This window comes from Myiozetetes cayanensis, unplaced genomic scaffold, assembly GCF_022539395.1.
Source record: "Myiozetetes cayanensis isolate MyiCay16 unplaced genomic scaffold, myiCay2020 scf2-11, whole genome shotgun sequence".
Taxonomy (NCBI): domain Eukaryota; kingdom Metazoa; phylum Chordata; class Aves; order Passeriformes; family Tyrannidae; genus Myiozetetes; species Myiozetetes cayanensis.
In genome coordinates, this window is record NW_026087411.1 from 11,834,862 (window position 1) to 11,862,716 (window position 27,855).

General features: G+C 39.2%; 1 protein-coding gene across 3 annotated transcripts in view; it reads left to right on the forward strand.

Annotated features, from left to right (window-relative positions):
• The window catches only part of RPS6KC1 (ribosomal protein S6 kinase C1), an 88,893-nt gene extending 62,863 nt beyond the window's left edge, over positions 1-26,030 (forward strand). For 2 of the 3 annotated variants that reach the window (XM_050314672.1, XM_050314674.1), the window contains 5 exons: positions 6,017-7,570; positions 7,842-7,931; positions 19,401-19,483; positions 20,190-20,285; positions 23,422-26,030. In XM_050314672.1, coding sequence (XP_050170629.1) covers positions 6,017-7,570; positions 7,842-7,931; positions 19,401-19,483; positions 20,190-20,285; positions 23,422-23,532 — 1,934 coding nt within the window. In that variant the 3' untranslated portion in view covers positions 23,533-26,030. The remainder of the gene's footprint in view (positions 1-6,016; positions 7,571-7,841; positions 7,932-19,400; positions 19,484-20,189; positions 20,286-23,421) is intronic. The other variant, XM_050314673.1, reaches the window with a different exon arrangement.
• Positions 26,031-27,855: the final 1,825 nt, after the last annotated feature.

Genomic DNA, 27,855 nt, shown 5'->3' on the forward strand with positions numbered 1-27,855 from the left:
CGCCAAGTAATTCTGTTGCAATAGGAAAGAAGATTCTGCCAGTCAGATTTAGAAGTGGTGCTGATTTATGATGTTAGGTACATTAGCTCCACCATCGTGAAGTTTAGAGGTAAAATACTAATTTAAGTGGGCAATGGGCTTGTATTATAGCAAATTCAGAGGTTTGAATGTTATAGATGCGGGCAGTAGGTGTTTGCTAATCAGCTCACTGTTTCCTGTTCATAGTAGATTTTAACTGTGTTATTAAGTACAGCACTATTGGGTTTTGTATGGAATTCTGCAAGTTTGACCACAGACTCAAGATTAAGGCTTTTTTACCTTTTTTTTTTTCTATTGGTAAATCACGATGCTGTTACATGCTCAGAATTGGTGAGTGAGGTCTTGGGTTCTCTTACAGTCTTCTCTTGGCCACAGTTGGAGGCTTCAAGGATGCCTCAGAAGCATGAAAGTCCATGAAGTTATCTTGTAGCTTTGTTGGAAAGCACTTGGCAAGTTCTAGTGTGGTAGGGAGCCAATCTGGTGTTAATAAGGCCTCGCTTCTTCTTGGCACTACTAACTCCAAAAATTTTAGAAACAGATGCTTCAAAAATAGGCTGGGGGGCTTCCATGGGACATCAAAGTTTAAGTGGCTGTTAGAAGCTGTCAAATCTCTTTAAACATTAAACAAGCCCGAGTTCCTATCAATCTGGAGAGCACTCAAGAAACTTCCTGCTGAAGAGGGTTGCTGCACACAGCAATTGATAGACAGCAACACGGTAGTGTTTTGGCTTGCAAAGCTGGGGATTTGTTGTTAGGAAAGGAGATAATACTAGCTGTAAATATTTGACAGCAATTGGAAAATGCAGGAAAGGTGATATAGTCCTTGGCAAGTCACTTTTTCAGGAGGCTGCTTTGAAATTTTGCTCCAAGTGCATTGAAGTGGGAGCTTTGCCTAAACTAGCAAACTTTGTAGCAGAGAATCACCAGCAGCAGTGGAAGCAGCTGTATATATATGACTCTGGTGCTTGTAACTACTGTCACTTTAGAGATTAGGCAGGAGATTAGGTTCCCATTCATGTGTACGCTGCAGCTCCACTGTGGCTGCCACTGGGATGTTGTGAGACACTGTTGTACCATGGCAGTGCCTGTGTGTCTGGTTTCCTTTTGGCCTAGAAACTGGACAAGCCTAATTTTATGTAGTCATTGCATTAACATGATGAAGTTTACCGGGAGGCATGTCTTTATTGAAAAGGAGGACAGCAATTCTTTGAAAATCATAAAATTGTTCCTTTTCCAGCAAGGAAGGCTATTAATGCGCATGAGGTACATGATTTAGGATTGGTGCTCCTGACCATAAGCAAATACTTATGTGGTGATGTAGAGAGCTGGACCCATTTTTGGAGAATAATTCAACAGATGTCTTTCAGTACTCTATTTTTCTTTCCTATCACATTACAGCTATTTGGAAGCCCGAGTTGTTCACTTTGACTTTGTTTGGGATTTCCTAAGTACAGTGACTACTGCATTCTTAGCTGCATTCCACTTCTGCAGAAAGTGGAGTATATTATCCTTCAGAGAAAACTCCTGGGCCAAGCTAACAAAAGCCATTGATTTATTGTGGAATATATCTCCTTAGTCAGCCAGTCTTTCAGGATGTGAAGCTGAAATGTAACTGTCTGAGCACCGGGTGATGAAGAATCTAACCAGTCATGACTTTTTCTTGTCAACTAAAACAAAAGCATGGTTAGGAAGCTAAGTTTGCTGATTTGTTAGGTTTCATTTTATCATGTGATTTGTACTATCTCTGTATTTTCTTTTTGATGTTCCTGCATCAAGTGCTATTAATAAACAAAAAAGCTGTAGAAATGTTTGAAAGATTATAAAAATATTATGGAACTGACAAGATTCCTAGTCAGCTTCATCACTTGGTCACTTTATGCTCAATTTCCTGTTGATTATTTTGGACACTAACTTTTTAGATTCTGCCTCTAGAAGCAGAGTTATAACCTCCAGAATGCTGGAGTATGGAATGCTGGTTAAATATGGCACTGCTAATAAGAAATTTTTCATGTTATAACTGCGGAAGAATATAGAGCTTGATGATTTTCATGTGCTAATAAAAACCAGAAAGAGGGAACAATACTGACTGTAGAATCAGTTCATGGGAGTAAAAAACAAACTTAATGATTTGTTATGTTAATATTGAACTCCTGAAATTCTGTTAAACACTAGTAAACTTTAGCTTTATACTGGAGCTTTTATAGTTATTTAGTCTATTGGACTATTTGACAATGACTGAAGCTTACTTGTTTGGATTGATTTCTGTAATTTTAGTTTTTATAGATTCCTGATACTATATTAGCATGGCTTGCTAATGGGTTTTCTTGATCTTACACAACACATGGGTAGAGGGGGAAAGATTATTAGTGTGTCATTCATAAAGGCATAATTACATACGCAGATACAAATATCACTTTTGTTTGACCCTGGATTGGACATTTTCAAAAAGGAATAAAATGGTTGTTTTTCACTATAGAACACAATTATTGAATGGCATTTATTTACGTATTTCCACTTGACCAGGAGGCCATTCTTGAAATATTTGTATGTAAACATGTTTGGACATAATAATTTTTTTTATTTACTTGCATTTAACTCTTAAGTTGGAGGCGCAGTAAGTAGTCATTTCCACTGTGATTTCTAAATAAATTGCCATAAAAAGTCATTATTAATGAGCAACTTATTTTAAAAAACGTAAGATAATAGATTTGCAAATAGAAAATGAGTTATTGTTGCAGTTCTGTCTATTTTCACAAGTGGCCAGTGAATTCCTGAACACGGTAAAAATAAAGAGATTTTTTTGGTCTTTTGTAACTTTTATGTCAAATCTTCCAGTGATTTTTTTCTATGGATTTTTGAAGGATTGATCCCAATGTGTCTCTTTTTCCTTCCTTAATCCTTCATGGGTCTCCTTTCTTAAGCTGCAGTCAAACTTTGAGTAGAGGCCAAAATCTAGCGGATGTTGCATTAAATCTTGCATGAAGTGAGGTGGAGGGAGCAGAAGACAGTTGTCATCCTGAGAGCAGCTTGACATGTCAATAGGTGAAAAACTAAGTTGTGCAAGGATAATTCTTGCATTTTTCTTACTGCTGGGCACGCTAACCCTTTCTTACCTTAGAATAGAGCTACAAAACATTTAAGTCAGTGAGAGCTGTTCAGGTGTCACATGTAAAAGCACACCTGGTGTCCAGTAATGACACAGGAAAAAATGTGACAGAAGATTGCAGGAATAATGTTTTGAGCTTTCTTCATCCCTGAGTCAAAAAACTCAAGGCAATGCCTCCACCTTTTCTTAGTCCTTGCCTGCAGGCTCAAGTGTTGTTGTGCCAGGCGTTGTCCAAAGCTCCAAAAATCTTATGTGACTCTTTGTGGGTCATGATCTGTGAACCCTCTTTGAAACCTGAGATTTGTGTTTTCATAAGAAATTTGTGAAGCACAAGTAGTAAACACTAGTAATATGTAGATGGAAATATTTAGCTTGTACTAATTAATCTAATACAGGTGGGATGGGGAAACTATAATACTTTTTAATTAAATAATGTGTTTTATTAAAGGCAGCAGGGGTGTGGTTGTCAAATGAGATTTTGTTGTTTGGTGTGAGGTGAACCTGAATAATTCTATGCATAGTTAATAAATTGAGAAAAGTTATTTTATTATATTATTATATTTTATTATTTTATACTTTTATTTTAGATTTTATTTTTATTTTAATGTTTATTTATATTTTTATATTTATTTATATTTTATTATATGTATTGTTTTATTATATTACTTAATTATTACATTTTACTTAATTACTGAAATTTTAAAGGAAAATAGTTGTTATGGATGAGAGTGTGGAAAAGAGGAGAAACTCTTTCTAAACATACATATATATATATATATATGTATGTATGTTCTCACTCTTACTCTCTTTTCTGTTGTTTTTTCTCCCTGCCATTTCATAGCAAAAGCATGAATAAAAGTGTAATATTAGAAAAGAATCAGTGGTGATTACGGGATAAACAACTTTTATTCTTACCAAGTCAGTTTAAGACCAGTAGTTCAGAAGTCCTGCACAAGCTGCAGGGCTCAGAAGGCAGGGCAGGGCGCCTTTGCCCTGCGGAGCTCCTGATCAATGTGTTGTATTTAAAGTGAGCGGCCTCATCTTAAGAGTCTGCACAGACTCACAACTTCTCAAAGAGGTGAGGTCGTGCTCGTCAGGCACCTTTGGCAGGACCAGGGCCCTTGGTCTCACTGACACAGGGTGTCAGGTCACTTGTGTCCAAGCAAGCTCAGTCAGTCTCTGCCCTGCTTTGCTGCTGCTGCTCTGCTGGGAGGGAGTGGTGAGCTGTGCCTCGCTGCTGTGCAGGGCATGCTTGGGGCTATTTTGAACATATCTCTGGTAAGTTTTTCAAGTGTTTATGCAATACAGTGGTCAGTATAGCAGGTTTTGCTCCCTTCTCCGTGAGCATTGCTTCCATTTGCTCCTGCTCGTTTACCTGGCATCCTTTCTCAGCATCTTCTAGAAGGTGACAAGGGTCGTTCTGGCCTGGTGCTAAATCCATTTTTAGCTTATGGCAGAAACCATGTGGATTAACAGATCTAAATTGTCATTTCTATCATTGGACTCAAGCTGTTAGAATCCCTCAATATTTTTAATACACTTAGTTTCACCACAACCAGTGACATTTTTTTTTCCTGTTTAAAAGCAAGTCTTGTCTTAGCCAGGGGGATGGAGGGAAGGAAAACTCCACACTGTATTATTCAAATTAATTTTTAGTGTCAAGCTTTTTCTGCCTTTGATAAGTTATATTTGAAATACTTGGGAATATAGAAAACCTGTTCCTAGGCAATGATAAATACTTTCTTCTTTTATTGTAGTTTTTAAAGGAGTTTTGCCTGATACAGAGAATATTAAAAGAATCCCAAATTATTAAAGACTGTATTTTGGAAAAATATAAAACTCAGTTTTATCCAAATAAATAAAAAAAACTCCAACCCCCCAAAACTTTGCAGATGCCCAGTGGGCTGAATGCTTACTTTTTTTCTTCTACAAAGATTTTGTTAGAACTCCAGTGTTTTCAAGAATTTCTGTACTATCTTTTAAGTTGAAATGTCTTGACATTGCATTTTTTCCAAGGTTATCAAAGGAGGTGTTCTAGCTTTAAGCCAAATTCTTTGGCACAGGCAAGAGATGCAGTAACTTCTTGATTTATTTTGTTCAAATTATGTTTTGAGATCTGTAAGCTTTTTTAATATGTACAGTATTTTGAAACATAAACTGTCCTATTTTGTATTTTTTAAATGTAACTCTTTTTGGAGTTGTAACTTTCTTAGAAGCTGTGAAGGAACTTGTTTTCCAATGTTACTTAGAGTATGGATAAATCCTTGTGTGGTGCAGCAAAGCATAAAAAACTTTTCTGAGGTTAGTGGGAGAAATATATCAATATTTAACTGAAAACCACAACTTCTTCAAAGAGATAAACAGTTCCTTAAAATGACCTGCTAATATGAGGTAATTCCTTTCCCCCTACCGAACTTGCTAATTAGTTTTTAGTCCATTTGCACTAATGTTGCTCATGAACTTAGAGCTATGATACAGAATTATTCAGTATAGGCAGAACTGGTGATGGGCTCTAAACCCTTTGATCTTCCCTAGTTTTTGCTTCTTTTGGGACAGCAGATGGAGAGTAGTGACCACCATGCAACTTGAGACACACTCCAAAATAAAAATTTACTGAAGTTTAAAAACATAAAAGCAGCAGCTTAATCTCAGATGCAGATCTTTAAATATTTATGTAGTAATACAAATATACTTAAAAGGCAAGTTGTTGGTCCCTGTGATTATTTCTTCCTGAGGTAGCAGATCCAGCTTTGTTGGCATAAGGATATATAGTACATAGTAACAGTGAGAATATTTTTCTGTTTCATAATGAAATTTGTTCTAGTTTGAGTGAAATTAAGAGTTCCCTTTTTTTTTTTTTTTTTTTTTCAGGAGGAAAACTGTGGTCTTATGTCAGTAAGTACTTAAACAGAAGTCCTGAAGAGAGCTTTGAAATTCCTGAACCCAGGACATCCAGTTCAACTAAAATTTACCTGGAACAGCCAACACCTAGTCCTAAAGAAATTGGTAGCAGCACTGATTCCAGAGAAAGCTGTGGGGAGAGCATGCTGAAGGTGGTCCCACTGAAGAGCAGCCTAACACCAAGCTCTCAGGATGACAGCAGCAACCAGGAAGATGGCCAAGAGAGTTCGAAGTGGATGGACTCAGGATCCAGCTCAGAAGAAGAGTGCACTACTAGTTATTTAACGTTATGCAATGAATATGGGCAAGAAAAAATTGATTCGGGCTCTCTAAATGAGGAGCCAGTGGCTAAACCGGGGGGTGAAGGTCTGCATACCAAAGAGAGAAGCTGCTTACAGAAATGCGGTGTTGTTGGCAGTGATAGCTTCACGGCTCAGATTGCACCTCAGGAACGAAAGCTTTTCATCGATGATGCTGAGCCAGAGATAGCTAGCCCCACTAGGATATCGGTCTCATTAACTAAATCAAAGAACAGCCCTATGGAACTCTTCAGGATAGACAGCAAAGATAGCACTAGTGAGCTCCTGGGGCTTGATTTTGGAGAAAAATTATATAACCTGAAATCGGAGCCTTTAAAGCCACTGTTTTCTGTTCCAGATCATGACATAAGCTTGGATGCCCTAGAAAGCAAAATGGATGTGAGACCTCATGACACCGTAAGCAGGGGTTCAAATGACTCTGTGCCAGTTATCTCCTTTAAGGATGCTGCTTTTGATGATGTAAATAGCATTGATGAAGGAAGGCCCGATCTCCTAATAAACTTACCTGGTATGTCGGATGAAACAGAAGAGGCAGCAGTGTCAGGGCCAACAAAGTTTACAAAAACTGATAGGGATATGTTGGAAGTAAAGTTATTAGAAACCCCTGATGTCTTGCAATTAAATAATTCCACAGAGCCAAATCGTGTGGCACCAGAAGTGGGTGATCCTTCCCACAAGGAAACAAACGGACACAGTGGTGTCACTCAGGGAGCTCTTGGGACTCTCTTTACATCTGACCAAGAGGTAGGTAGTTCAGAAGACAGGGCTCTGTTTCAAGGACTGGGAGCCTGCTCCTTAAACATGACAAGCAAAGAAGAAAGTTTATTTATTTCCAACCCATCCTTGGGTGCTCAAGATGTTAGCTTGGACAGAGACACATTAAGAAATGAAGCAGTGTTGCTGTTTTCCAATCAAACTGAAGACACTGGGAAAGTGGAAACAGACTCAGCTTCGTCACCAGCAGCTGAAAGTAAAAAGACAGCACCAAAGAGGGAAGACAAAATAGCAGGAGGAGGGGAGAAGGAAATACATCAAATTTTTCAGGACCTCGACGAAAGATTAGCGTTAACCTCCAGGTTTTATATCCCAGAGGATTGCATTCAAAGATGGGCAGCTGAAATGGTTGTAGCCCTCGATGCTTTGCATAGAGAAGGAATTGTGTGCCGCGATTTGAACCCAAACAACATCTTATTGAATGATAGAGGTCAGGAACTTTTGCAAATGCATTTCTTTTTATTCGCTGTTGCTTCCAATTAACTGAGTAGGCGTTTTATCTTGTAATTAGTATCTTCATTTCCTGTCTAGAGCTTCATTATCAGTGCAGCAAATTCACCCCCAGTAATAGCTTCTAGTACTTAATGATGCCATTATTCTTAATGATACTGTTTTTAGCTACAAAAGGAGTAATTACAGTTCACTTCTGCAGAAAATGGAAGGGAAAAATGTTTTGATTTCTCCTGTCGTTTTGTTTTTAGGACACATTCAGCTAACGTATTTTAGCAGGTGGAGGGAGGTTGAAGATTCCTGTGACAACGATGCCATAGAGAGAATGTACTGTGCCCCAGGTTAGAGCAATCACCTACAATGTTTCACTTGGAAAGTAGATTAGCAGCTTTCGTTTTCTCATGGAGTCTCTGTAGCACAGAGCTCAAGATCGTGCAGTATCTGAATTTTCTTTGTTTTTTTCCTGAATGTCTTAAAAAGCTACAGGGCTCATAACTGCTTTATTGTTGAACTGTGGTGGTGTTTGTTATGTCATTTCCATAAAGTGTAATTGTATTGAATGTCTTGTTTAAGCAAGTTTAAGGAACGTTCTGTTTTCCTGCGGTTTTTTGCTGCGTGTAAGTACATCTTGGTAACCGAACAAGTGGCACAGAGAGCCTTAAAAATACAAACATTTATACTTGCAAAGAACGTGGGGGGCAAGGGGATAACCATAGTGGTTTGAAAAATACAACCCTAATAGGCTTAGAGATGCCTCTGACATTTTTGATGAGCTACAGTGGGCTTTGAAATAGTTTAGAGAGCTCTTTTCTTAGAACTGCTTTCATCAATCATGAGGGTGATAAAATCGATCTTTCTTATAGCAAGGATGGCACTTGAAACTGAGTCCTCCCTGTTTTCCTTTTTCCAATTTATTTTCTGCTAATGTAGCGGTCAAATTGTAGTGACAGCCAAAAATCAGGTGTTTCACTTATAGCTTCATATTTTAAAAATTTCATAGCTAGCTCAGAAAAGGAGTTGAAATTACTGCTTCTTTATTCTGAATTTGAAATGCCAACATAACTTTCTGCTGAGTGTGTGGTCTGGCCAGGCATTGCAGCTTAGCATGCAGGTAGTCCGCAAGTTCAGAGTCTGCAAATGTGCTCAGAAAATTTATGATAAGAGTTACCATCAATGGAAGTTCTGAACTTTGGCATCAAGTGTTTATTCTGGTTTTGTCCCACAGCTGAAATGCAGTGGGACTGAAATGCAGTGGGAACTATCTCTGTGAATACAGGGGGTAGGATCTCAACAAAAATGTGAATGCCAACTTCTTGAGATAAATAGTAAATAAAATCTTTTCTGTCCAGGTAGAAGTCAAAAGGGTAGGTATTACAGAAAATAATTCTTTTTACCTATCAAAGCAAATCTAACACCCCTATTCTACCCTCATGCCACTTTAATGCAAGAACAAGATAACTGGGGAATCCCAACAATTCTTGTGGTTGTTAAATAGAACTATGTCCCGGTTGCCAACATGCATGACAACCTGTTAGAAAGAGGTGTTTTCCTGCCTCCCTAACCCAGCCTCGAACAAAGCACTCCCTAGCTGAGTAGTAGCAAAGATGGAAGTGCAGCCTTTTCCCATCCTGTCATCATTAATGAGCTGTGAAAGTCAAAGCTTAATTTTTCTGTACTTTAATGAGGATCCAAAGAGAGGCTCTTTTTGCCCCCTAAGCCCCAACCAGCCAACTCCTGCAGTAATTAAGTGTTTAGGGAGCAGTTGAAATAATATTTAGAAGTCCCCAAATGCAAGAATAAAGTTTTCCACGATGTCATTATTTCCACCTCACAGCACAGGTGTGGTATCCATCCGGGCTTTTTTTTGGTGAAGTTGCCCTCTCCTCTCCGCCCTCTCTGCCCTACCCCAAGCTGCAGTTTGCTTTGTGTGTCTGTAACTGGCGAGCTACAAGATGAAGATTTGCAAATGCAAATGTTGATACTACTCTGTGATTCTTACCTTTCATATTTCTTGATCCTAATGTTATCTCTGCAAAGCATACTTGTACTTTAGTGTAGCTGTTACATCCTAATTTTTATGTAGGGGAGTAATACTTGGTATAACTTAGCACCACAAAATATATTTTGGAGTCAAGTGCCATTCTGTTATGAGCAAGGATTCAATAATAGTGTATAGCCGAGTTCAAAGCAGCTTTCTTAAGGCTACTGCTGCTAGTAAATGTTGCTTTAGAACTTTTTGTCAGTGTTTAAAAAAATAATCATGTTAATGGACTTTCTCTAGGTTCCAATATTACAGGGAAAGAAAGCCTTATTTGGATGTTAATTTTAAAATTTTATTTATTATATATATTATGTATATTTTATTTTTTATAAATTATACTGTGTCCCTGGAACCCATCTCTCCCCTATATCATGACAACATTGCTCCTCAAGCAGCTTCTTGGAATAAGGATTTTGAAATTATGCTAGTGTGTCAGTTCAGTACACTAAGAGAAATTGGCGAGTTTGAGGGGTTTTATATTATTTTTAAGTTGCTTTTTAAAACTGATTAAAAGTGTTTCTTGTAACACAACGGGGTTTTTTCTGCTGAAGTTTTGTGGAGGTGAACAAATGATCTTCATAACATTTCATCAGGTCTTATGATTTACCGTAATAAAACATAGTGACTAAATGAATTGACTCAAAGTGAGTCCTTGTCTTGTTTTAAATTTTCCTAGGGTTTTCAGTATTATGTGCTGTGTTGCCCTGCCTCTGGGTTGTCAGCCTTCCCTTTCCTTTTCTCTCCTGGCTGAAAGATGCTGTGGAACTTGGCTTGTAGAATTTTGTTTCCACGTGTTTAGCTTGGTGTATTAAACAGAGTTTGAGATACATTAGGGTTTGGATGTGGTAATTTGTGTGCTACCTGATTTCAACATTTTGTTATTTAAAGAAGTGCACTCTTTAGAAGTATGCAGGAAAGGGAAGGTGTCTTTTAGGGTCTGGTGTTGGAGGTTGAGAACAGATGATGAGTCTAGGGCTGCAGTTCTTTATCTGCATTGATTTTTGAGGCGCAGATTTTGGAGGCAGAAGAAGGAGAGTATGAATGTGAAATTTGAACAGATTTATTTCAATTTAAAATAGTTACAAAATTGTATTGCAGAATTATATGAAAATTGTAAAAATATATTTGAAATGGTTGTATCTTTCAAATTGATGAGGTTTCAGGTGTTGCTTTTTTACAGCGTGAGTTATAAAGTGCTTTGCAGTGAAATGCATGAGGATGTATTTAAATCTTATATTGTTTTATTGGTTGAAGGAAAATATGGAGTCTTAATTTTACAGTTTATGTATCCTGGATGGGGTAGGATAATAATGTATTAGTGTGGAAGTTTTTCAGACCCAAGGGAGAACAGAGGTCCACCTATATGGAGCTTTCTTGCAGGATCTAGGATTTTGTGTTTAAGGCTTTCACTACACCAGAGTGTAACCTTGCATTTAAGCAAAGCAAGGTAATATTGGTAGAGAAACAGTGATCAGATCCCTGCCATGGGAATTGCTCAGCTCCTGTTATCCTATGAAAAGTGGAGAGGCAATGTAACTGCGTATGTCAAAAAGACATTACACAGTGTATATATAAAATATGAACAACTGCACACATTAGAAATGCAAAAGTGTCAAAAAGATGAGGGAAGAGATGGTTTAAAAAGCTACACGCTGTTCCCTGTGAGCAATATAATTACTTTTGTATAAAATAGCAATTGCTATAAATTAAAAACTGGCTGCTTCTTTTGCAAGAAGCAGCACTTCCCCTCTACTGACGGGAGGTGGCATTGTACCATTAATGGATTTTGCTGTTGCACTTGCTGGTGCTGGTTTTCCCGACTTCTTCTAAGAACTGGAGACGGAAGATGCAGTTTGTTTGCGATGATTTGCATATCGAGAATTGTGCTCGCGAGCTCAGTCGCGGTGTGTTATAGTGCTGTTGAATCTGTCAGTGAAGCTGGATAACTCTTTACTGCTGTATAGTTGTACTTAATTAAAGTAAAAAGAAGTTCATGCTGAACCAACTGCAGCAACAACAAAGCTGTCTGCAGATGCTTAAAAGTAGTGCCTATGCTATACTTTGATTAATGGCCAAACTAAATCTTTGCTGTTCACCTATGATAAGTCAAATGTTGTTTCTCTAAACCCACAAGGGAAATGATGGATTATAAATCATCCCCTATAAACTCAACACCACTTCAAGTAAAACCGTGGGGGTTTTGGCCAAGAAAAACCTATTTGCTTTTAAAGAAGAAATTAAGCACTTGCAACTGAGAATTTCTGCTGCGTTAATATGGCTAAGGTGACTATTGTGAAGTTTATGTGTTTTTTTCCTTTAACTTTTCACTTAACTAAACCTCTTTACTAAATTTGTTTTCTGAATGTTTTAAAGTGTGCTAAGCAGCTGATGTCTGAATACAAAGTTATTAGCAGATCAGATGAGAATGATTCACTTCTGTTTAAACAGCCCTTTGCTCTCCATGCCCCCTGAGAACTCTTATCACATATTTGTCCAAAAAATCCCCACAAAAACTAACAAAAAATCCCTAGCATTATCCACCTGCCTGGTGGCTGATAGTATCAGCAATGTATCTCTTTATCTCTTGGTTAATGTGCCTTGGTATTCTGAAGGGGGGAAAATTCCAGTAACAGATTCAATTTACATGGACAGAAACTTGAGCAAATGCCAGCCTAGCAGGGGGGCCATTATTCTGCTCTATAAATAAGTTTAAAAAAGAAACACACACACACACACAAACCTGCGAATCAACATGTTTTGGTCTAATTGAGGGAAAAGCAAGACAGATGAATTTTGAAATGCAAATGATCACCTTCTGTTATTTAAGTATTGGTTTTGCCAACATTGTGATCTTAAATATAAAGAGTTGTTAACTTTTACATGCAGTAATAATTGTATTCCACTGTTGATTTTTAAAATCAAATCGGTAACTTTAAAAAACCCAAACCTTTTATAGTATGCTTAATACTTGTGAGAAAGACATTTCTGTATAGGCATAGCCTAGTCAAGACTGTCTTCAGCTAAAACAGATGAAATTGAGGATTTACTCACAAAGAGAAATCTCTAAAGTACTTTTTCTACTAACCTGTGAAGTGTCATGTTGTGGAAGCGGCTTGCTGGTCTAACATCTTGTGTAAATATGATGTGTGAATGAGATGTTTTATTTACACTCTCCAAGTTCTTGTTCTATCAGCGGGGATGCGTTCTGTTGCATCCCTGTTTTTGGAGGATGAGATTTCAGAACTGGGCTGCCTTTAGTGTCTTTTTTCTTGTTTAAACAACGAATTTTCACCAGACTGTGTTTACTAAAAACTGGAGATTTGCTGCTTGAGATCCTAAAGCCAAAGGGAGCTTAGCTTCACAGAAAATATAAGTAGGAAACTGGCCATCAGTAATGCACTGTATTATTCTGATGCTTTCATAAGCTGTGTGCTATAATCAAGCCTTATTTGCACAAACTAGCCTTCACAGAAACCTACACGTAAATATGTGGTAAATTTGGTTTTATCTAACCTGCTGTTACTTGTACATAATGCAGAACTTAAACAAAATTATGGCTTTGTTTGTATAGGATTGTTTTACAAAAAAAGGGCAAAAACGTTTCAATGTGCAACCCGATTTTTGTACTCCCAAATGAAGATGTCACTTCTGCTCTTAAACAATTGAAAATACAGATAGAGTGTGCAGCTGATAACCTAAAATATATGCCATGAAAATAAAAATTGCTAGGTTGCTGTTATTAGCCTTCATGCTATAATTTTTATTTACTGAATAAAGAAAAAAATATTTGTCTCTGTTTATCGAATAGACATTTGATGCTGGAAAACCTGCATGTTATTTGTGTATGTGTTTTTCAGTAGGAGTTTGCAGGCACTCATTAAATCTGCTGTTCTGCATTATAGTAATTTAATTTGAGTAGATTGTTTAAGAAGCAAAACAACTGTGGTAGATTAAAGTGCCATTGACCCTGAGAGGTGTCGAGGGGTGGGCTGGTCTTGTGGTTAATAGTGGAAGACTGGACTTTCTACTTTTTGTTTCTGACTCTGTCCTAGCTTTTTGTGCGACATTAACGTCTCGGGATAATCCTAAAAAGAAAAGAAAAACGCTGGACAGGTGAAGGAGCTCTGGGCATCAAAATCAGAAGGATGGCCTAGCTTGATTTGAAAAGTCCTGGCAATAGGAAACAGGACTAAAAATTAACATGCAAAATATGTGGCTGGCGTGAATTACAAGGAAAGGTGGTCTGGAGGTGCCAAAAAAGTACTGATTATTGTGAGGCTGGGAGTAAGAGTTTTACAACAACCTTTTGGAGTGGGACAGCTCTCCAAAACCACTTGCGTGTCCCACCTCAAAAAAATGATAGCTGACTGCTCCCAGAACAGCAGACTGTCATGAACTTGGAGTAGGAATTGAAAGCATAGGTTTAGGGAGAGAATTAATTAGGTATTTTCTGAAAAGAATCTGATGTGATTTGGCACTCAGGCTTGTTGTAAGTACTACATGTTTCAGGTGAAATACATGTTCTGTGGTCTTTCATAAGCTCTGTAACTAGAATAAGCAGTAAGATGTACCAAAGCTGTTGATTTGTAAAAAATCTGGCATTTTAGTCTGTCTGACATAAAAGCCAGTTGTTAACTCTAGAAGAAACTGTACTTTACCTGGGTTTATTTATGTGTTGTTTTATTATTATTATTAATTAATATTACAGATAAGGCTAAAACTTGATGACGGTATAGAAGATGCCTTGTGAAAATAAATGGAGCTAGTTGAAAGATTAATTAGTATTTGCTTTGTTTTGATAACAGAGCAGTAATAAGTTTTTGTCTCTTTAGTCACATGATTTAGAGGAAGTTTTGATTCCATCATGGGCTACTAAAAGAAAGAAAGAACACAGTTCCCTCTGTTATTTTTTCTCTTTTTTGAGTGACATGAGGAAATTTCTTCCAAAGAGGAACATAGATGCTCATGTGTTTTTGAACAACTTTAAGTTGAATCTTTCTATTTTCATACTCCATTTGATTTTAGCAGATGTTCATTGGACTTGCTTCACTACTTTATTGTTTAAAGACCATGATAAACTTCTTATACTTAACTATAGATGGCTCAATACTGTGTTTTATACATTGCTAAAACATTTTAGGCAAAGCATTATGGGCAGATTGCTTGTGTGATGTGTTATTTAGTGACTGTAGCTTACAATATCTTGGCTGACTGAGTTTGCTGAGAGTAAATTAGCTTGGACTCATTTTACTTGATTCTCTGCAAATGGTTCTTTACATATATAGATATCAAAATGTGATAAAATAGTAATCTTTTAAAATTAAATTACTGTAAGTTAAACAGAATTTCCAAAGCATCTCTAATGGTTTTTCATGCAATACTGTTTATCTTAGTGACCACAGAAGGGGAAAACATTGTGTTTGTTTTCAGGATGTTGAACAAGTCCAATTCCTCCTGAACAGGTTCAGACACCTCATGGTAGTTCATAGAGGTCTCCTTGTTGAGAAGTGATACTTGAAAATACAGTGTTTCTGCTTGAAATGAGGGGTAAGGGAAAGGTTTTGAAATTCTTATCAATCCACTCTTCTTAAATCCAAGAAAACCACCTCAGTGCAAAGCCCGTTCTGACTCCTAGGTGTCTGGAGAAACAGTATATCCACCTAGAGCCTGTTTTGCTGTAAGCTGACTCAAAATGCATTTTTTTGGGTATTACTGTTTGTCCAACACAGTTTTTGACTAAGTTTTTGTTCTTGGTGATTCAGAAGCCACCTGGCCTGAGTTGCACAGTGAATGTCTAAGTCCTTAAAGCCTGGCTTCCTTCACGTTAAATAGTGTTTGTGTGTGCTGGTCGTGAAGCCTTGTTGTCAGCCCTGTAGGAAACTGGTTTTGGAAGAAAATATTGCAGGTGTGGTAATAAAAGCCTTTGAAATCCTTCAACATGAAAGGTATATTTCAAGTTAAGGTACTGTAGAAAGAATGGGAAAATGAGCCTTGGTTTACCGTTAATGGCTTTATTGAGGGTGTGTGTTCAGGAGAGGTGAAGTTCTGCTTTTTACTTTAGAACTGCCACTTCAGTTTAAAATACAGTGTTGTCAGCCATGCATCCCTTATCAGGAAGTAAGCTGTTACTGTGTGTAATGCAAATACTGAGATAAGTATGGAAACCATAAAGAAATGGCCCTTCATTTGAGACCAGCTGCTCTGGAAAGAGGACAGTGCAGGGTAGTGAAGGTGTTTACCTATCCCATCTGTTTTTGTCTAAACATTTTACAAATTTCCTTCCCTTCAGTTATCCCAGCGACTGCTCTTACAACTGTTTTTGTCCAGCAATTTAGCATTGCTGTTGACTTGTGCTGCTTGGTGCTGGATGTCATGGCTGTGCATTGGGAAGAGAGAAAGAGGAAAACTTTCCCTTTAATGAAGTTGCAGTAAAGTTGGAAGAGCTACTGAACTTTTTCTTCACCCTACTTTATTACTTCTCTGTTTTAAAAGGACTTTGTATTTGAGGATTATATAAATGCTTTTTTTCTGCAAATTTTGTACTGCTAGTCCTAGAAGCACCAACACTGTGCACATGTGTGCACACATTTGTTTTTGTATAAATCTGGATAAGGTCCTTGATTTCAAGGTTCATGAAGGAAAGATTTGGCACAAATATTCCTGTATTATTCACTTAAGCCTATGTGTCACTACCATTTATTGTCTAAATTACTTTACTGATGGATTGAGATGAAAATGTTTTCTTAGTGAAGGCAGATACTGTAGTTCAGATTTATTGCAATATTAAAACTTTAAAAAAAGCGTATGCCCTGTGTGGTATATTACATTAGCCAGCTACTCTATGTCCCTCAAAAGCACTTCATAATCTATAGTTTCTAAATTTTCCCATGATGTGTAGTCAAGATAAAATGCAGTAATATTGATGTGGTATCCTGAACTTATTATGATTGTAATGGGACCTTGTTTGAAGTAAGGAAATGTAAACAACTCATGTTTATTTGTAGTATACATTTTTTTAAATTTTTTTTTTTTTAGGAAAATTTTAGCTTGAAGTAAGGAAACTTTGGAACCTAGAGAAAGCATCAGGAAAGCAGACATTGCATAATAGGAAAAAAGTTGACCTAAAATCTATTTCTTGTAAAAAAGGATACTCAGCCGAGTTTTCCATTTTCTGTTCTGTGTTGGGTCAGATGACTTGTTGTGCAGTTTCTGCTGTGTGCATGAGAACACAGCCAGAGCCCTTCAGCCCTGGGAGAAATCTGTGTTACTTGACTGTTCTTGATTTAACCCACTTGTATCATTTTGGTCATGGTGAAAAGTGGATGGAAGAGTTCAGTGCTCCTCTCATAAAAGAACTGCAGTGACATTTGTTTTGGCTGGGCATATCTTGGAAATGTTCTTGTTGAAAATATGAGGCTGCATTTTGGAGAACTGGACTGTAGTTTACTTTTTGACTCTTACTCTGTCCATTTTCTTCATCAGTGAAGAAAATTACTTCCTGTAATGAACAGTGTATGATTCTGTGAAAGAGGGCAGTGTAACTTCGATGCTTCAAAGGACTGAATCATCATCCATGATTGACAAAATAAAAGGAAATAATACCAAAATTGAGGTTGTTTTTTTTTTTTTTGGTAGAATTTCTTTTCCCTGTACTCTGAATGTTTTGGGGGTTTTTTTCAGATTTACTTTTTTTTTTTTTTTTTTTTTTTATTGAGCCGTAACTCATAAGGCCCATCCCCACTGAATGTCTTTGGGGAAGAATGGTTTGTCTCCTTTTGTGCCAGTATTCTAAAATTTAAGATGTGTCAGTGTGGGCAAGTTAATGGTATTATAGGAACTGAGAATGTAGTCGTCAATCCTAATTAATTTTTGGCTTTGTTGTCTGTATTTTAAAATAAGTGTGGAATTCGATAAAAAAAAAAATCACTTGCTGGGAAGAAAGCTCTGCTCTGAAGAAGTCTGAAGTATTTGGTTTTATATTTTACTCTCCATTCATGGTGTCTTGTTTCTGAATGTACATTATTGCAATATACAGCCCTAGGAAATCACAATCAGACTGGAAAGGCATTTCCATTCAGTAGGTTTCACTGAGAAGTGCTATGAAAACCTTTCATCAGCTGGTTTGTGTGGAAAGGCCCAACTTTGGGTTTTTTTTTTTGTTTGTTTTTCTTTTATTAAAGGACAGTTACATAGAAGGTCTGCCTTTCTGAAGGGCTTTAACAATAAATTGCAAGAACAGATTTTGATTTTTACACAAGTTCTCTCAGTTTACCATAACTTCAGCTTCATCTGGATGCTTGCCTGGGATCTTAAAACTTTTTAAAAATGCATGTAATTATGCTGATACAGTTCCTCATGTGGTTGCTGTTATATCTCTGTAAAAGTTTCTTGATGCTGGTAGGAGTATTAATCTGTAGGGAGTGGAATAAATTCTGATGTGTGGCACCCTTATAGTGATGTATTGGTCATTCAGAGGCCATTAACTGTAGTAAGGTTTTCAATGTGAGGGATGTCCTACCTAAAGAAACAATGTCTGAGCCATCCTTCCTTGTTGCTCTTGCAGCAGCAGCCTCAGGCTAGTTCTTGTAAGGTGCTGAGCGTCTTCCAGCTTGTGTGGCAGCTGCCCGAGGGGGCAGCCCTCTGCACATCCCTGTGCCCAGCATGTGTGCTCCTCTCTGCACCTGGGGAGGGCTGGGACTGACACCTTCCTCTCCCTGACCCTGGAGAGTGACTCATCTGTAGCTCTCCTTGGCCATGCTCATGCTAAGCTCTGTAAAATGATGAGCAAGATTTTTCTGCACAAGGCGTGATGCTTTTCACAGCAACAACTTATGACTGTATGCTAATTGTTGTCCTCTGCTGGGAAGCTGGTGTGGCTTTTGCCACCAAAGCTATTTTAGTGCAGCTTCTGCATTTTTTTGACAGTCAAAATGAAGATTTCATCTTCGTTCCAATCTGTTTTTCTGCCTGTTTTAGAGCAGACAGCGTGGTGTGTTTGTATTTAATAATTTTTCTAGTTTAAACCCTGAGTCAGTGAAGACCAATTTTTTTGCATGCATCACACTACCGAATACATGTATGGCAAGGGATTCTGTCACTCCTATCTCCCCTCTCCATCGTCCCTTGTGTATAGCAGTGTTGGGTGCTTGCTGGGTGCAAGGCAAAACAACTTTTCATACCGAGGTACAGTTTGGGCTGAGCTGCCACAATACACAGTTACTGGCTGTGGTTGTGCTATGTGAAATAGACTTAACATGTCTGAGACCAGAGAGGCTATTGTGAAAAGCCTCCTGTGGTGATCCCAGTGGTGTAGATTAGCCATGAGACAAATCCTGCCCTCTAAGACAAAATTAAGGCATGCAGGAGACTATTACAACCTCTCTTGTGCTGCTTTTATGGATACTTCAGACCACTCTGGTCAGTCCAGCTCTTCTGACCACAGTAAATTCTCTAAATATGTTTTGCTTTACTGTCTTCTGCTGTTCAGTTTTGTCCAGTGTAGAAGAATCATAACTGTAATGCCCACAAGTCTTGAAAGTGTCTATGTGTGCATGGAAAAGGCAAATTATGCATGAAATGTATAGTGCTGCTGTGTTTGAACAATGCAATCTGTAGGTGGCTAAAGGGCTAACTAAATTGCAGGCGTAATGAAAGCTCTGTGGTATTTAGTACATGTTCTGTCAGCATTAAGCAGTCACCTTGTAAATATATGTTAATTTTGAAGGAGTAACTGACCTTTTTAATATTAATTGAAATGTCTTGTGTTTAGAGGTTGGCGCTATCCTAGAAGAGACAGAAGCCTGTGACTGGTGGAGCCTGGGTGCCATTCTTTTTGAACTCCTCACTGGGAAGGTAGGGCTGGGGGCAACTTACTTGATAAAAATGACTTCTTGGCAAGTAGTTTCTCGCAAGTGGTGTGCCCAGTTGTGATTCCCTTGCCTGTCTCTCTCATGTGCTTTGCCAGCTGCTGAGTACTCTCAATTTACTTAGTCTTCTTGAGACCAAAGAAACAGGACATGCTCAAGCTTCAGTAGAACAACTTGGTAAAGCCTTATCAAACTCAGGACTGAAAAAAGAACCAAAACCATGCTGCCCTCTTAACCACAGTGAAATCAAAGTTCTCTAATATTCCACCTGTACTTCTGCAAAAAATTTTGCTCTACTAGTTTCAGTGTTATTTCCTGGGACTGCGTAGAGGCCATATGTTGCTGTTAGACATTAATTCAGTATTTTGACGTGAAGATTGCTCAGCCAAATCAAACTGGAGATTCGTTTATAGTTCTGAACAAAGAAAGCAGAGTCCATCAAATTCCCAGACTCTTCAAGTTTGAGCAGTAGAACAGAAGCTCTAAAATGTAAATGTTCTAAAGCTGTATCTGCAGGACATAAGTGCCTGTTGACATTCCTCCCCAGATCAGTACCTCATACTAGGAAGCACTGAAATTTTAGCTGTGTTTGCATGTATACTAGGAGATAATCCAACACTACAGTTTTTAAATTAATAATTGTGTCTGCCTGTTTTGATTTTTTTTTCTTTTTTTTTCCTTTTCGTCTCCAGTCTCTGGTTGAGTGCCATCCATCAGGAATAAATACTCACACTTCTTTGAGTATACCGGACCACGTATCAAAGGAAGCCAGATCACTGATTCAGCAGGTAAGTGAGGGAAAAATTTGTTTTCTTTGTGTGCACATGTAGATGGGGCAAAGACCTACTTGAGTTGTTCTGGTGAAGTAAATGTAGAAAGAGAAAGCTGCTAGTAGGAACATGGATGGCTCTCTTGTCAGCACTGATGAATTTTGCCCAGTTTTCTTGTTGCATCTGGAAACTTTTGACTTCTCCTATCAGGTGTGTCTGTAGAAAACTGGAGTGCTTTGCCATTTCTTCAGAGAACAAACTTGGTAAATGCTGAGTGCTTTGGAAACACCTGCTGGTGATGCATGAGCATTTTAGGAATTCTACCCTAAATGCTTGTGGAAATATTTGTAATGAATTAATCTAAAAAATGTTTATGCCAATTCAGCAAGACTGCTCAAAGTACTATGAAACCTATAACACACTGATTAGAAGTTATGACCTTGGCGTGGTTGAAAATCTGTAGCTGTTCTCCAGGAAACCTTCTGGACGCCATTTGTTAGGAAAAGTACTTTAAACTGTGAATACAATTACTTTTGTAGTGAGAAGATAACTGGTAGGATGGATGAAAGGCAGAGTAGGAATCTAAAATACAGACAAGCTTCCAGACTGATACACCATTTTCAGCCTAATGGAAATAGTGTTGTCTGATGGTTTTAGTTTACTCTTAGCTTTAGGTATTCATGAATGAACTTTTAGTATAGGGTCTTGAAATTCAGGTAATGTGATCTTTCTTCTACTTAGTTTTGATGTAACTGAGGAAGTGGTGCCTAGATCTGACCTGTTCCACTTGAGAAGAATAAGTAATACATGTGAACTGTGCTGTTTGGCTTTGAAGAGTACATTGCTGGTTGATGCATAAATAATGACAACACTTAGATGACATTTTTAACAGAACAGAGTGGAAAAAGTAGTTCTTGAGGAAAATGAAGGAAAGAGATTTTGAAAATTCAATGAGTCGGAAGACCCAGTGACAGATTGATTTCTGTGCCATTACTGTGAAATGATTAGTGGAAATGGAACTAGATGTTTGGATACCACCTGTTTTGACTAGGTGACATGAAGTCATTGAAGGTGAAAGCATGTGTCTGTGTGTTTCTGGCAAAGGTAGAAAGGGAAACGAGTGAAGAAAAATCCCGTTTTTATGTAATCTGCATTTACATTGTTAGATGGTAGCAAATTGTTACCCTCGCCCACAGGTGCCATAGAACACAAATGGCTGAGGGAAAGCAAAACAACACTTGATGAAGGGAATTCCTCCCATTAAGACTAGAAGACAAATGGAGCTGTCCAGTCTGTGTTTCCCCACCAGGGTAGGATTGGTTTTCACTGTAGATGTATTGCCTATTATTACAAATGCCAAAGAGTGTACCTTTTGCCACTCGTGGTTTAAGTGGCAAATGTATTTCTACCACTCTCACCTATGTTACAAGGCCAATTTTTTCTTGCCAATGCCTGTTAGGTCAAGCTGTCTAGTGTAGGGTGGTGACTTATCTGGGGGAGGTTCGGCTGTATGAAGCAGTAAATCACATTTTTGTTGTGTGACTATCCAAGGAAGCTGCCATTCATTGCTGAGGAAGCCTTGTCAGGAAAAGGAAGAGAGCTCTCTTGGCATGGATAGCAATTTGTCATTGTGACTTTCCTTCCCCACACTACCAAGGGTAAACAGGTCAAAACATCACAGAATAACTCTCCAGGATCAATGCTCAGATATACAAAAAATCGAGTCAGGCGTTGTGTCCTGCTGTGGATTCCAGTCCAGGTGACTTAATTGTAAACACCTTCTTCATTTAGCTAGTGTCTAAGAAAACAATGATCTCTTTATTTCTGGGGAAAGATTAAGTTTTGTTGTTTTTTTGTTGTTGTTGTTGTTTTTAATGTTTATTTTATATTTTACACCCAATTTTTATTTCAGGCACCTTGAGATTTTTCTACCAACAAAATATACAACATGACTTTTCAATAGGTATCTGTTGCAGTTTGTGTTGCATTTGTTTTCTAAGATTAAAGTTCTGTTGGAAGGACAAACTCCAGAAAATAAGTGACCCTGCTTACATTCCTCATGCTGGTGCTTCTTGCATTTCAGCAGAAGGCAGAGGCACCCTGGCTGCATCTGTGTACGTGTGCTGGCTTGTGGGAGATACTGGAGCAGCAACCATTCTCTGTCAGCAAGCTGCCTTTACTATGTGACATTATGACTGCAAATAGCAGAGCCACCTTAAAATGTGTAAATTCCTATGTTTATGGATATAGGCTTACTTAGATGTTGACTTCAAGATATGAATACACGTTTTTCCAAGTGACAACTGGGAGAAGTTACCCTATTAGCTGTTGCAAGCAAGAAATCATGCCTTTGTACTGGCTGTAATTGAATAGAGTATAAACAGTTCTCTAAAACTGCAAAATATTTTTTGTGTGTCTTTATTAGTCTCTTTGGAGTTTACCTTTGCATTCCCTTTTATATGGGTTGGTATCTTTAAACAGATGTAAATATTGTGATTTCCTTTTCACATGAATTCAGCATGTGATGTACAACTAAAAAGCAGACGAGGTGCTGAATTTCAGGAAATTTCCATGAAGCCATTACACTGTTTTGTTTCTTTCACCGGGGTTTTGATTTTTCAGTTTTAGGCCATTTGTAGGATTCTCTAAAACTTTCTTTTTCTTTTCTTTTTTTTTTTTAAGGAAATAGGGAACTGGTGGCTATGTTAACCTGATATTTTAGTAACAGCTCACAATTTGTGAAACGGAAAGTTACAGACCACTATCCCCAATGTAGCCAGAACACAGTGGTGTGAGCAAAGGTTAACGTGAACAAACGCAGCGTCCAGAGTTCTACTGATGCAGGCTCAGGCTGCTGCTGTCTCTTTTTCAAATGAGGTTACAGTTAAAATGAAGTCCCAGTGTGCAGTGCTTTGGGGAATTGCATGCTGTGATCAGTAGTCTCTGAAGACTGTAACACTGAGACTCAAGGAAAGGAGAGTCTTCTTCCTTTTACTTGATTTTAGGAATTTCAAGTATGCTTTTGCACTCTTGAAAGTAATTCATAGAGCAGGAAAACAGTAGGATGTCCCTTACCTTAGACCTTTCTGGAACTTTTAAGCAGTTGTTTTTGTTCTTACTCACTGAATCGTATATATGTTTCTTTTATATCAAGCTTTTGCAGTTTAATCCTGCGGAGCGTCTTGGTGCTGGCGTTGCTGGTGTTGAAGACATCAAATCTCATCCATTTTTTGCCCTTATAGAATGGGCAGATCTGCAGAGATGAGAGACACGTGCCCTCTGAACAAACTCAGGTCAACTGGACAAGTTTCTCTGGCGCAGGAGCACCCTTACTTGCTTCCTTTGGATGTCTCAGACCATTTGGACATGGTGGCTAAAGGATGCTGGAGCAACTGGGCCAAAAGCGAACACTTTTAACAGGAATCACTTGTTGTACAGGGTGCTGACTTATTTTTATGACAACTGGTTGCTATGTGTGCGTAAGTCCTTTCATCAAAGGGAGGTTTGTGAGGCAACTCCTGGGCAGCATATTTACCACTGCCAGCTTGTCAGCTAAGTAGAAACAGGAATGTCCTCCTGATGCTTTGTCTGATGATGGAAGTGTCTACAGACTGTGCCAGTTGAAAGTATTTTTTTATAGTGTCAATAGACCATTTCCCTCTGCTAAGTGCAGCTGTTTGGGGGGATGGGGAAGGAAGAAACAAATAATTTATTAATGCCGTATGCTAAATAAAATACTAATATGCTTTATGCAAAAGTTGACATTAAAAATAATATATCCATTAAAAATTAAGAAAGCTGTTGCATAATACTGTGGAATGTGTCTTGAAAATAGCATATCATTTCCCACTCTGGAAAACGCATATAAAAGGCAAATAGTGCTGTCAAATGTTGTATTTTGTGGGCTGGCAATGTCTGTTTAAAACTCTTGACTCTGTTGTATTTGATGAGCTACCTATAAAGTCACTACAGAAAGGGAAATCTCCTCCTCAGCCGGATAAACACTGCTTTAGCACTCTAATAAGGAGCAAGAAAACGTAACACTAAATAAATGTATAGATAAAAAAGGAAAAAACCCTTCTCTCATCACTGTAGCCACTGCTTTATCACTTAATGAACTTTACTTCCTCTAAGTGTCCTATTTTTAGCTGATACTTCAGGAAAAAAACCTTTCTGCTCGTGTTCTTGTGCTTGAGGAAGCTTCTGAACTCCCCTGTTTGTTTGTTAATAGTCTTAATAAATCAAAGAAAGCCTTCACCCACTCTGCTGCTTGAACAGGAAGAAGCCTGGGATTTGCTCGTGCCAAATGACTAAGTGACATCTCTGAGCAAACCCTAGTGGGTAAGACTTGGGCATGAGCCAATTAGCTGACCTGTTTGTTTGTTAGAAAGGTCTGGAGAATGGGGGAAGAATACAGGACATGCAAAATATTTTGCTGAGCACTGCTGTTACTGCTAAGCAGCCATGCTTGTATGTACTGCAGTGCCTGTACAGATCATGAATCTGTGGGTTTTTTCCTAAATGTTCCCTTTGCTGGCGCTCTTTTTTTCCCTTTTTCTTCTTCTCCCCAGCTTTATCCGGAGAACAAAGGGCAAATTCCTTTGGGAAAGTGAGGTGACAGCAATGATTATTGAATTTACAACTCAAAAAAAAAAAAAAAGTATCCCTCCATTTGTATTTTAGCAGTGTATTTTATGGGCACTCCCAAAAGTGCATCTGCACAGTCTCCATCTGTTAGACACCAGTCGGTGTATTCAAATAAAGTGGAAAAGGAAAATGCTTCACTTAAACAAAGGAAATCTGGAAACTTTTTTTTTCCTTTTTAAATTATTCCACTCCCCTCTTTTTTTTGGTCTTTTTTCTTTTTTTTGTCTTCCCTTTCTTGTGATTGCTAGGCCAGCAGAGGGGTTGTCACAACACTGCAGGTTGTAACCAGGTCACTAGTATCGCTGCCTACGGAGTGCTGTCCAAGATTACATCACTTTCAGAAACTGTGTTTCAACCTACCACCCTCTGGCTTCATAACAGGAACTCCCTCAGGTGAGCCACAGGAACAACTTCCTGCGCCCATCGGGTCGGAAATCTCTAATGCAGAGACCAAGCTGATCCGGAGCTTCCTTCCAGCACTGCCCTGGCTGTGACTTTTGGAGAGAGCTCACTGCTCAAGGGAAGCCTCCCTCCCTTTGGCCACCTGACTCCATCCCTGGGGCTCTCTATCCTAGCCACTAGGTAATGTTGCCTGTGTTGATCTGTCCCATTGCATTTGCCTGGTGATAACTGTAAAAAAAAAAGTTTTTTCTGTGTCCCTTTGAAGTGCTTTCTTGTTCAGGTTGTGCCTATGTGCCGGTTGCAAGCAAAGGCAGGATAAGACAGCACAGGAGCATGAACTGGTTTCTGTGAGCAGCAGAAGGAAAACCCTGTCCTAGAAGAAACCAGACGACCAGTCTCTCTCCCTGCAAAGCATTCAGTTTAATTAATGACACCAAAATATTCTTTTTCAATTATGTTAGTAGTGAGGAAATCTAGACCCCGGAGAATGGAAGGATTGGGGCACTTGGCAAGATGACTTGCCAGAAATAAACAATTGAGATGCTACAGGTTTTTGTAACATTACTCAGATAATGGTTTTGTCAAGGGAAGCACAGTCTTGAGTTTATTGCACAAAAACAATCCTGCCTTTTTGGTTTTTTTTCTTTGAACATGCATTATGTTGTATTGGTGTTTACATGTATTCCTTTAATAAACAAAACCTTTCAAGCCTAATTCAGACCTTGCATTTCTGACCTTTATGTTTAGTTCTTGAAGACTGACCTTCTTATCTGATCAGTGCTTTTTGTCCTTGGCTTTAATGACTTGAAATGTTCTAGACACCTTCTTTTTGGTGCCTCTTATGAAGCCCTATGGTGCATATCTCCCTTTTCCTGACCATCCATTCCCACTTCCTTCTATTACACCTAATGACTAATAGCAAAACAAATCAGTGCCTTTTTGTTCACAGGAATTAGTGACAGTTTATGTAAAACACAGTAAAATAAACCTATAGATTTTCCTATTCTCCTGTTGGTATTCAGGTAAGGCAGATTACATGTGTAGGGCATCTCAAAGTGGTAATTCATTGCACCCAGTTGAACCACTCTGTAGTGTTCTTTTGTCCTACTAGTTAAAACTGTAAGGCAAAATATTTGAAGGCTTCCAGTGGGTGGAATTGCTGTGAGGTGAGCCCAGGTCCCTGCCCTGACTTACAGAAGAAATTGCATTTCATGAAATACAAGGGGCATAACTTTGAATGGCCGTATTCACAGCTTCTGTGCTTGTAGCACCGTTCCTATATCTCCTGTTGAAAATCCCCTCGCAGGCAGCAGTCACTGTCACGCTGACTCTCCGGACACCTTTGGGATGCTGAGTCGGCAGGGTTACCCTCGCTGGAACATCCACCCCGCTCCTCTCTCCGGTGCTAAACCTGTTCCTTGGTGCGTCCCTGCAGCGAAGGGCACTGGGATGAAGAAGGCTGGGGAGGTCAGCCCTCTCTAAATGAAGCACTCAGCATAACAAGGTACAGGGAAGTGCGAAGTAAACCACTATGGGATTTTTTTTTTTTTTTTTTTAGTGCGTTGTCATTTGCTTTCTCAAGGACACTGAGTAGGAAGCTGGAGAAAGAGAAACTTCCTCTCTGGTGAGATTTATTGCAGGGATTTTAGCAATAAAATGAAAAAGTACATTTGTTGATTTCTTTGGGTTTGTGGTTTCTGTGTGGGCTTTGCTGTGAGCTGAGCTCTGTGGCTCCCGGCTGCTGCCTGGCCACGTGCTCCCTGTGAGTCTGCGGCTGGTCTGTCCAGGTCTCAGCACCCCAATGTCCTCCTCTAGTCTGCAGCATCTCTGGCTGCAGAGCACCTCTCCCAGCTGGCCCTCAGCTCTGTGCGTCTTCTGAGCTGTAGGTACCTTTCAAATCAAAGCCCCACAGGTTTTTGCAGGCTCCAGGATGTTTGGTGGACAGGATTTCTTTACCTGCAGGAGCGCCCTGTTAAGTGCTACCCATTCCTTCACCTCAGCAGCTTGTTACCTCAGGGCTGCCTACTCTCGCTGCATGGTGTCCTTGGAGTACTACTGGAGATGCCGCTGGAGAGGCATTTTGTGTGGCCAGTGCCTGTTGTGTCCTTCAGCCGTGGTGCTGCCCAGCAGACTCCTGCGTGGTGTGGTGGGCCAGACCTCCCGTGGGCTTTCTCTCTGCAGCAGCACGTGGCCCCACACACGTTAATGGTCGTTGTTCAGTGTATGCCCACCGACAAATGGTAGGCTGGGGCCTGGCGAGGACCAGACCGGACCTGGGGCTTTGACCATCCCGAGTGCTTGAGGACTTTCCGTGTGGTGTGGTTGCACCTCCAGGGCTGGACCGTATGCGGGTGCTGCAGGAGGACAAGTGCCATGGCAAGGTCACCCAGCTGGGGCACAGCTCCTGCCTAGGCGAAGGGCTGAGGGGGTGAGATGGGGGAGCGAGGGGCTGGGCCAAGCAGCCGCGGGGGCCTGGCAGCCACAGCGAGGGCGTGGGGTGTGCGTGAGGGGCTCAGGCAGCCCCCAGGACAGGGTGCCT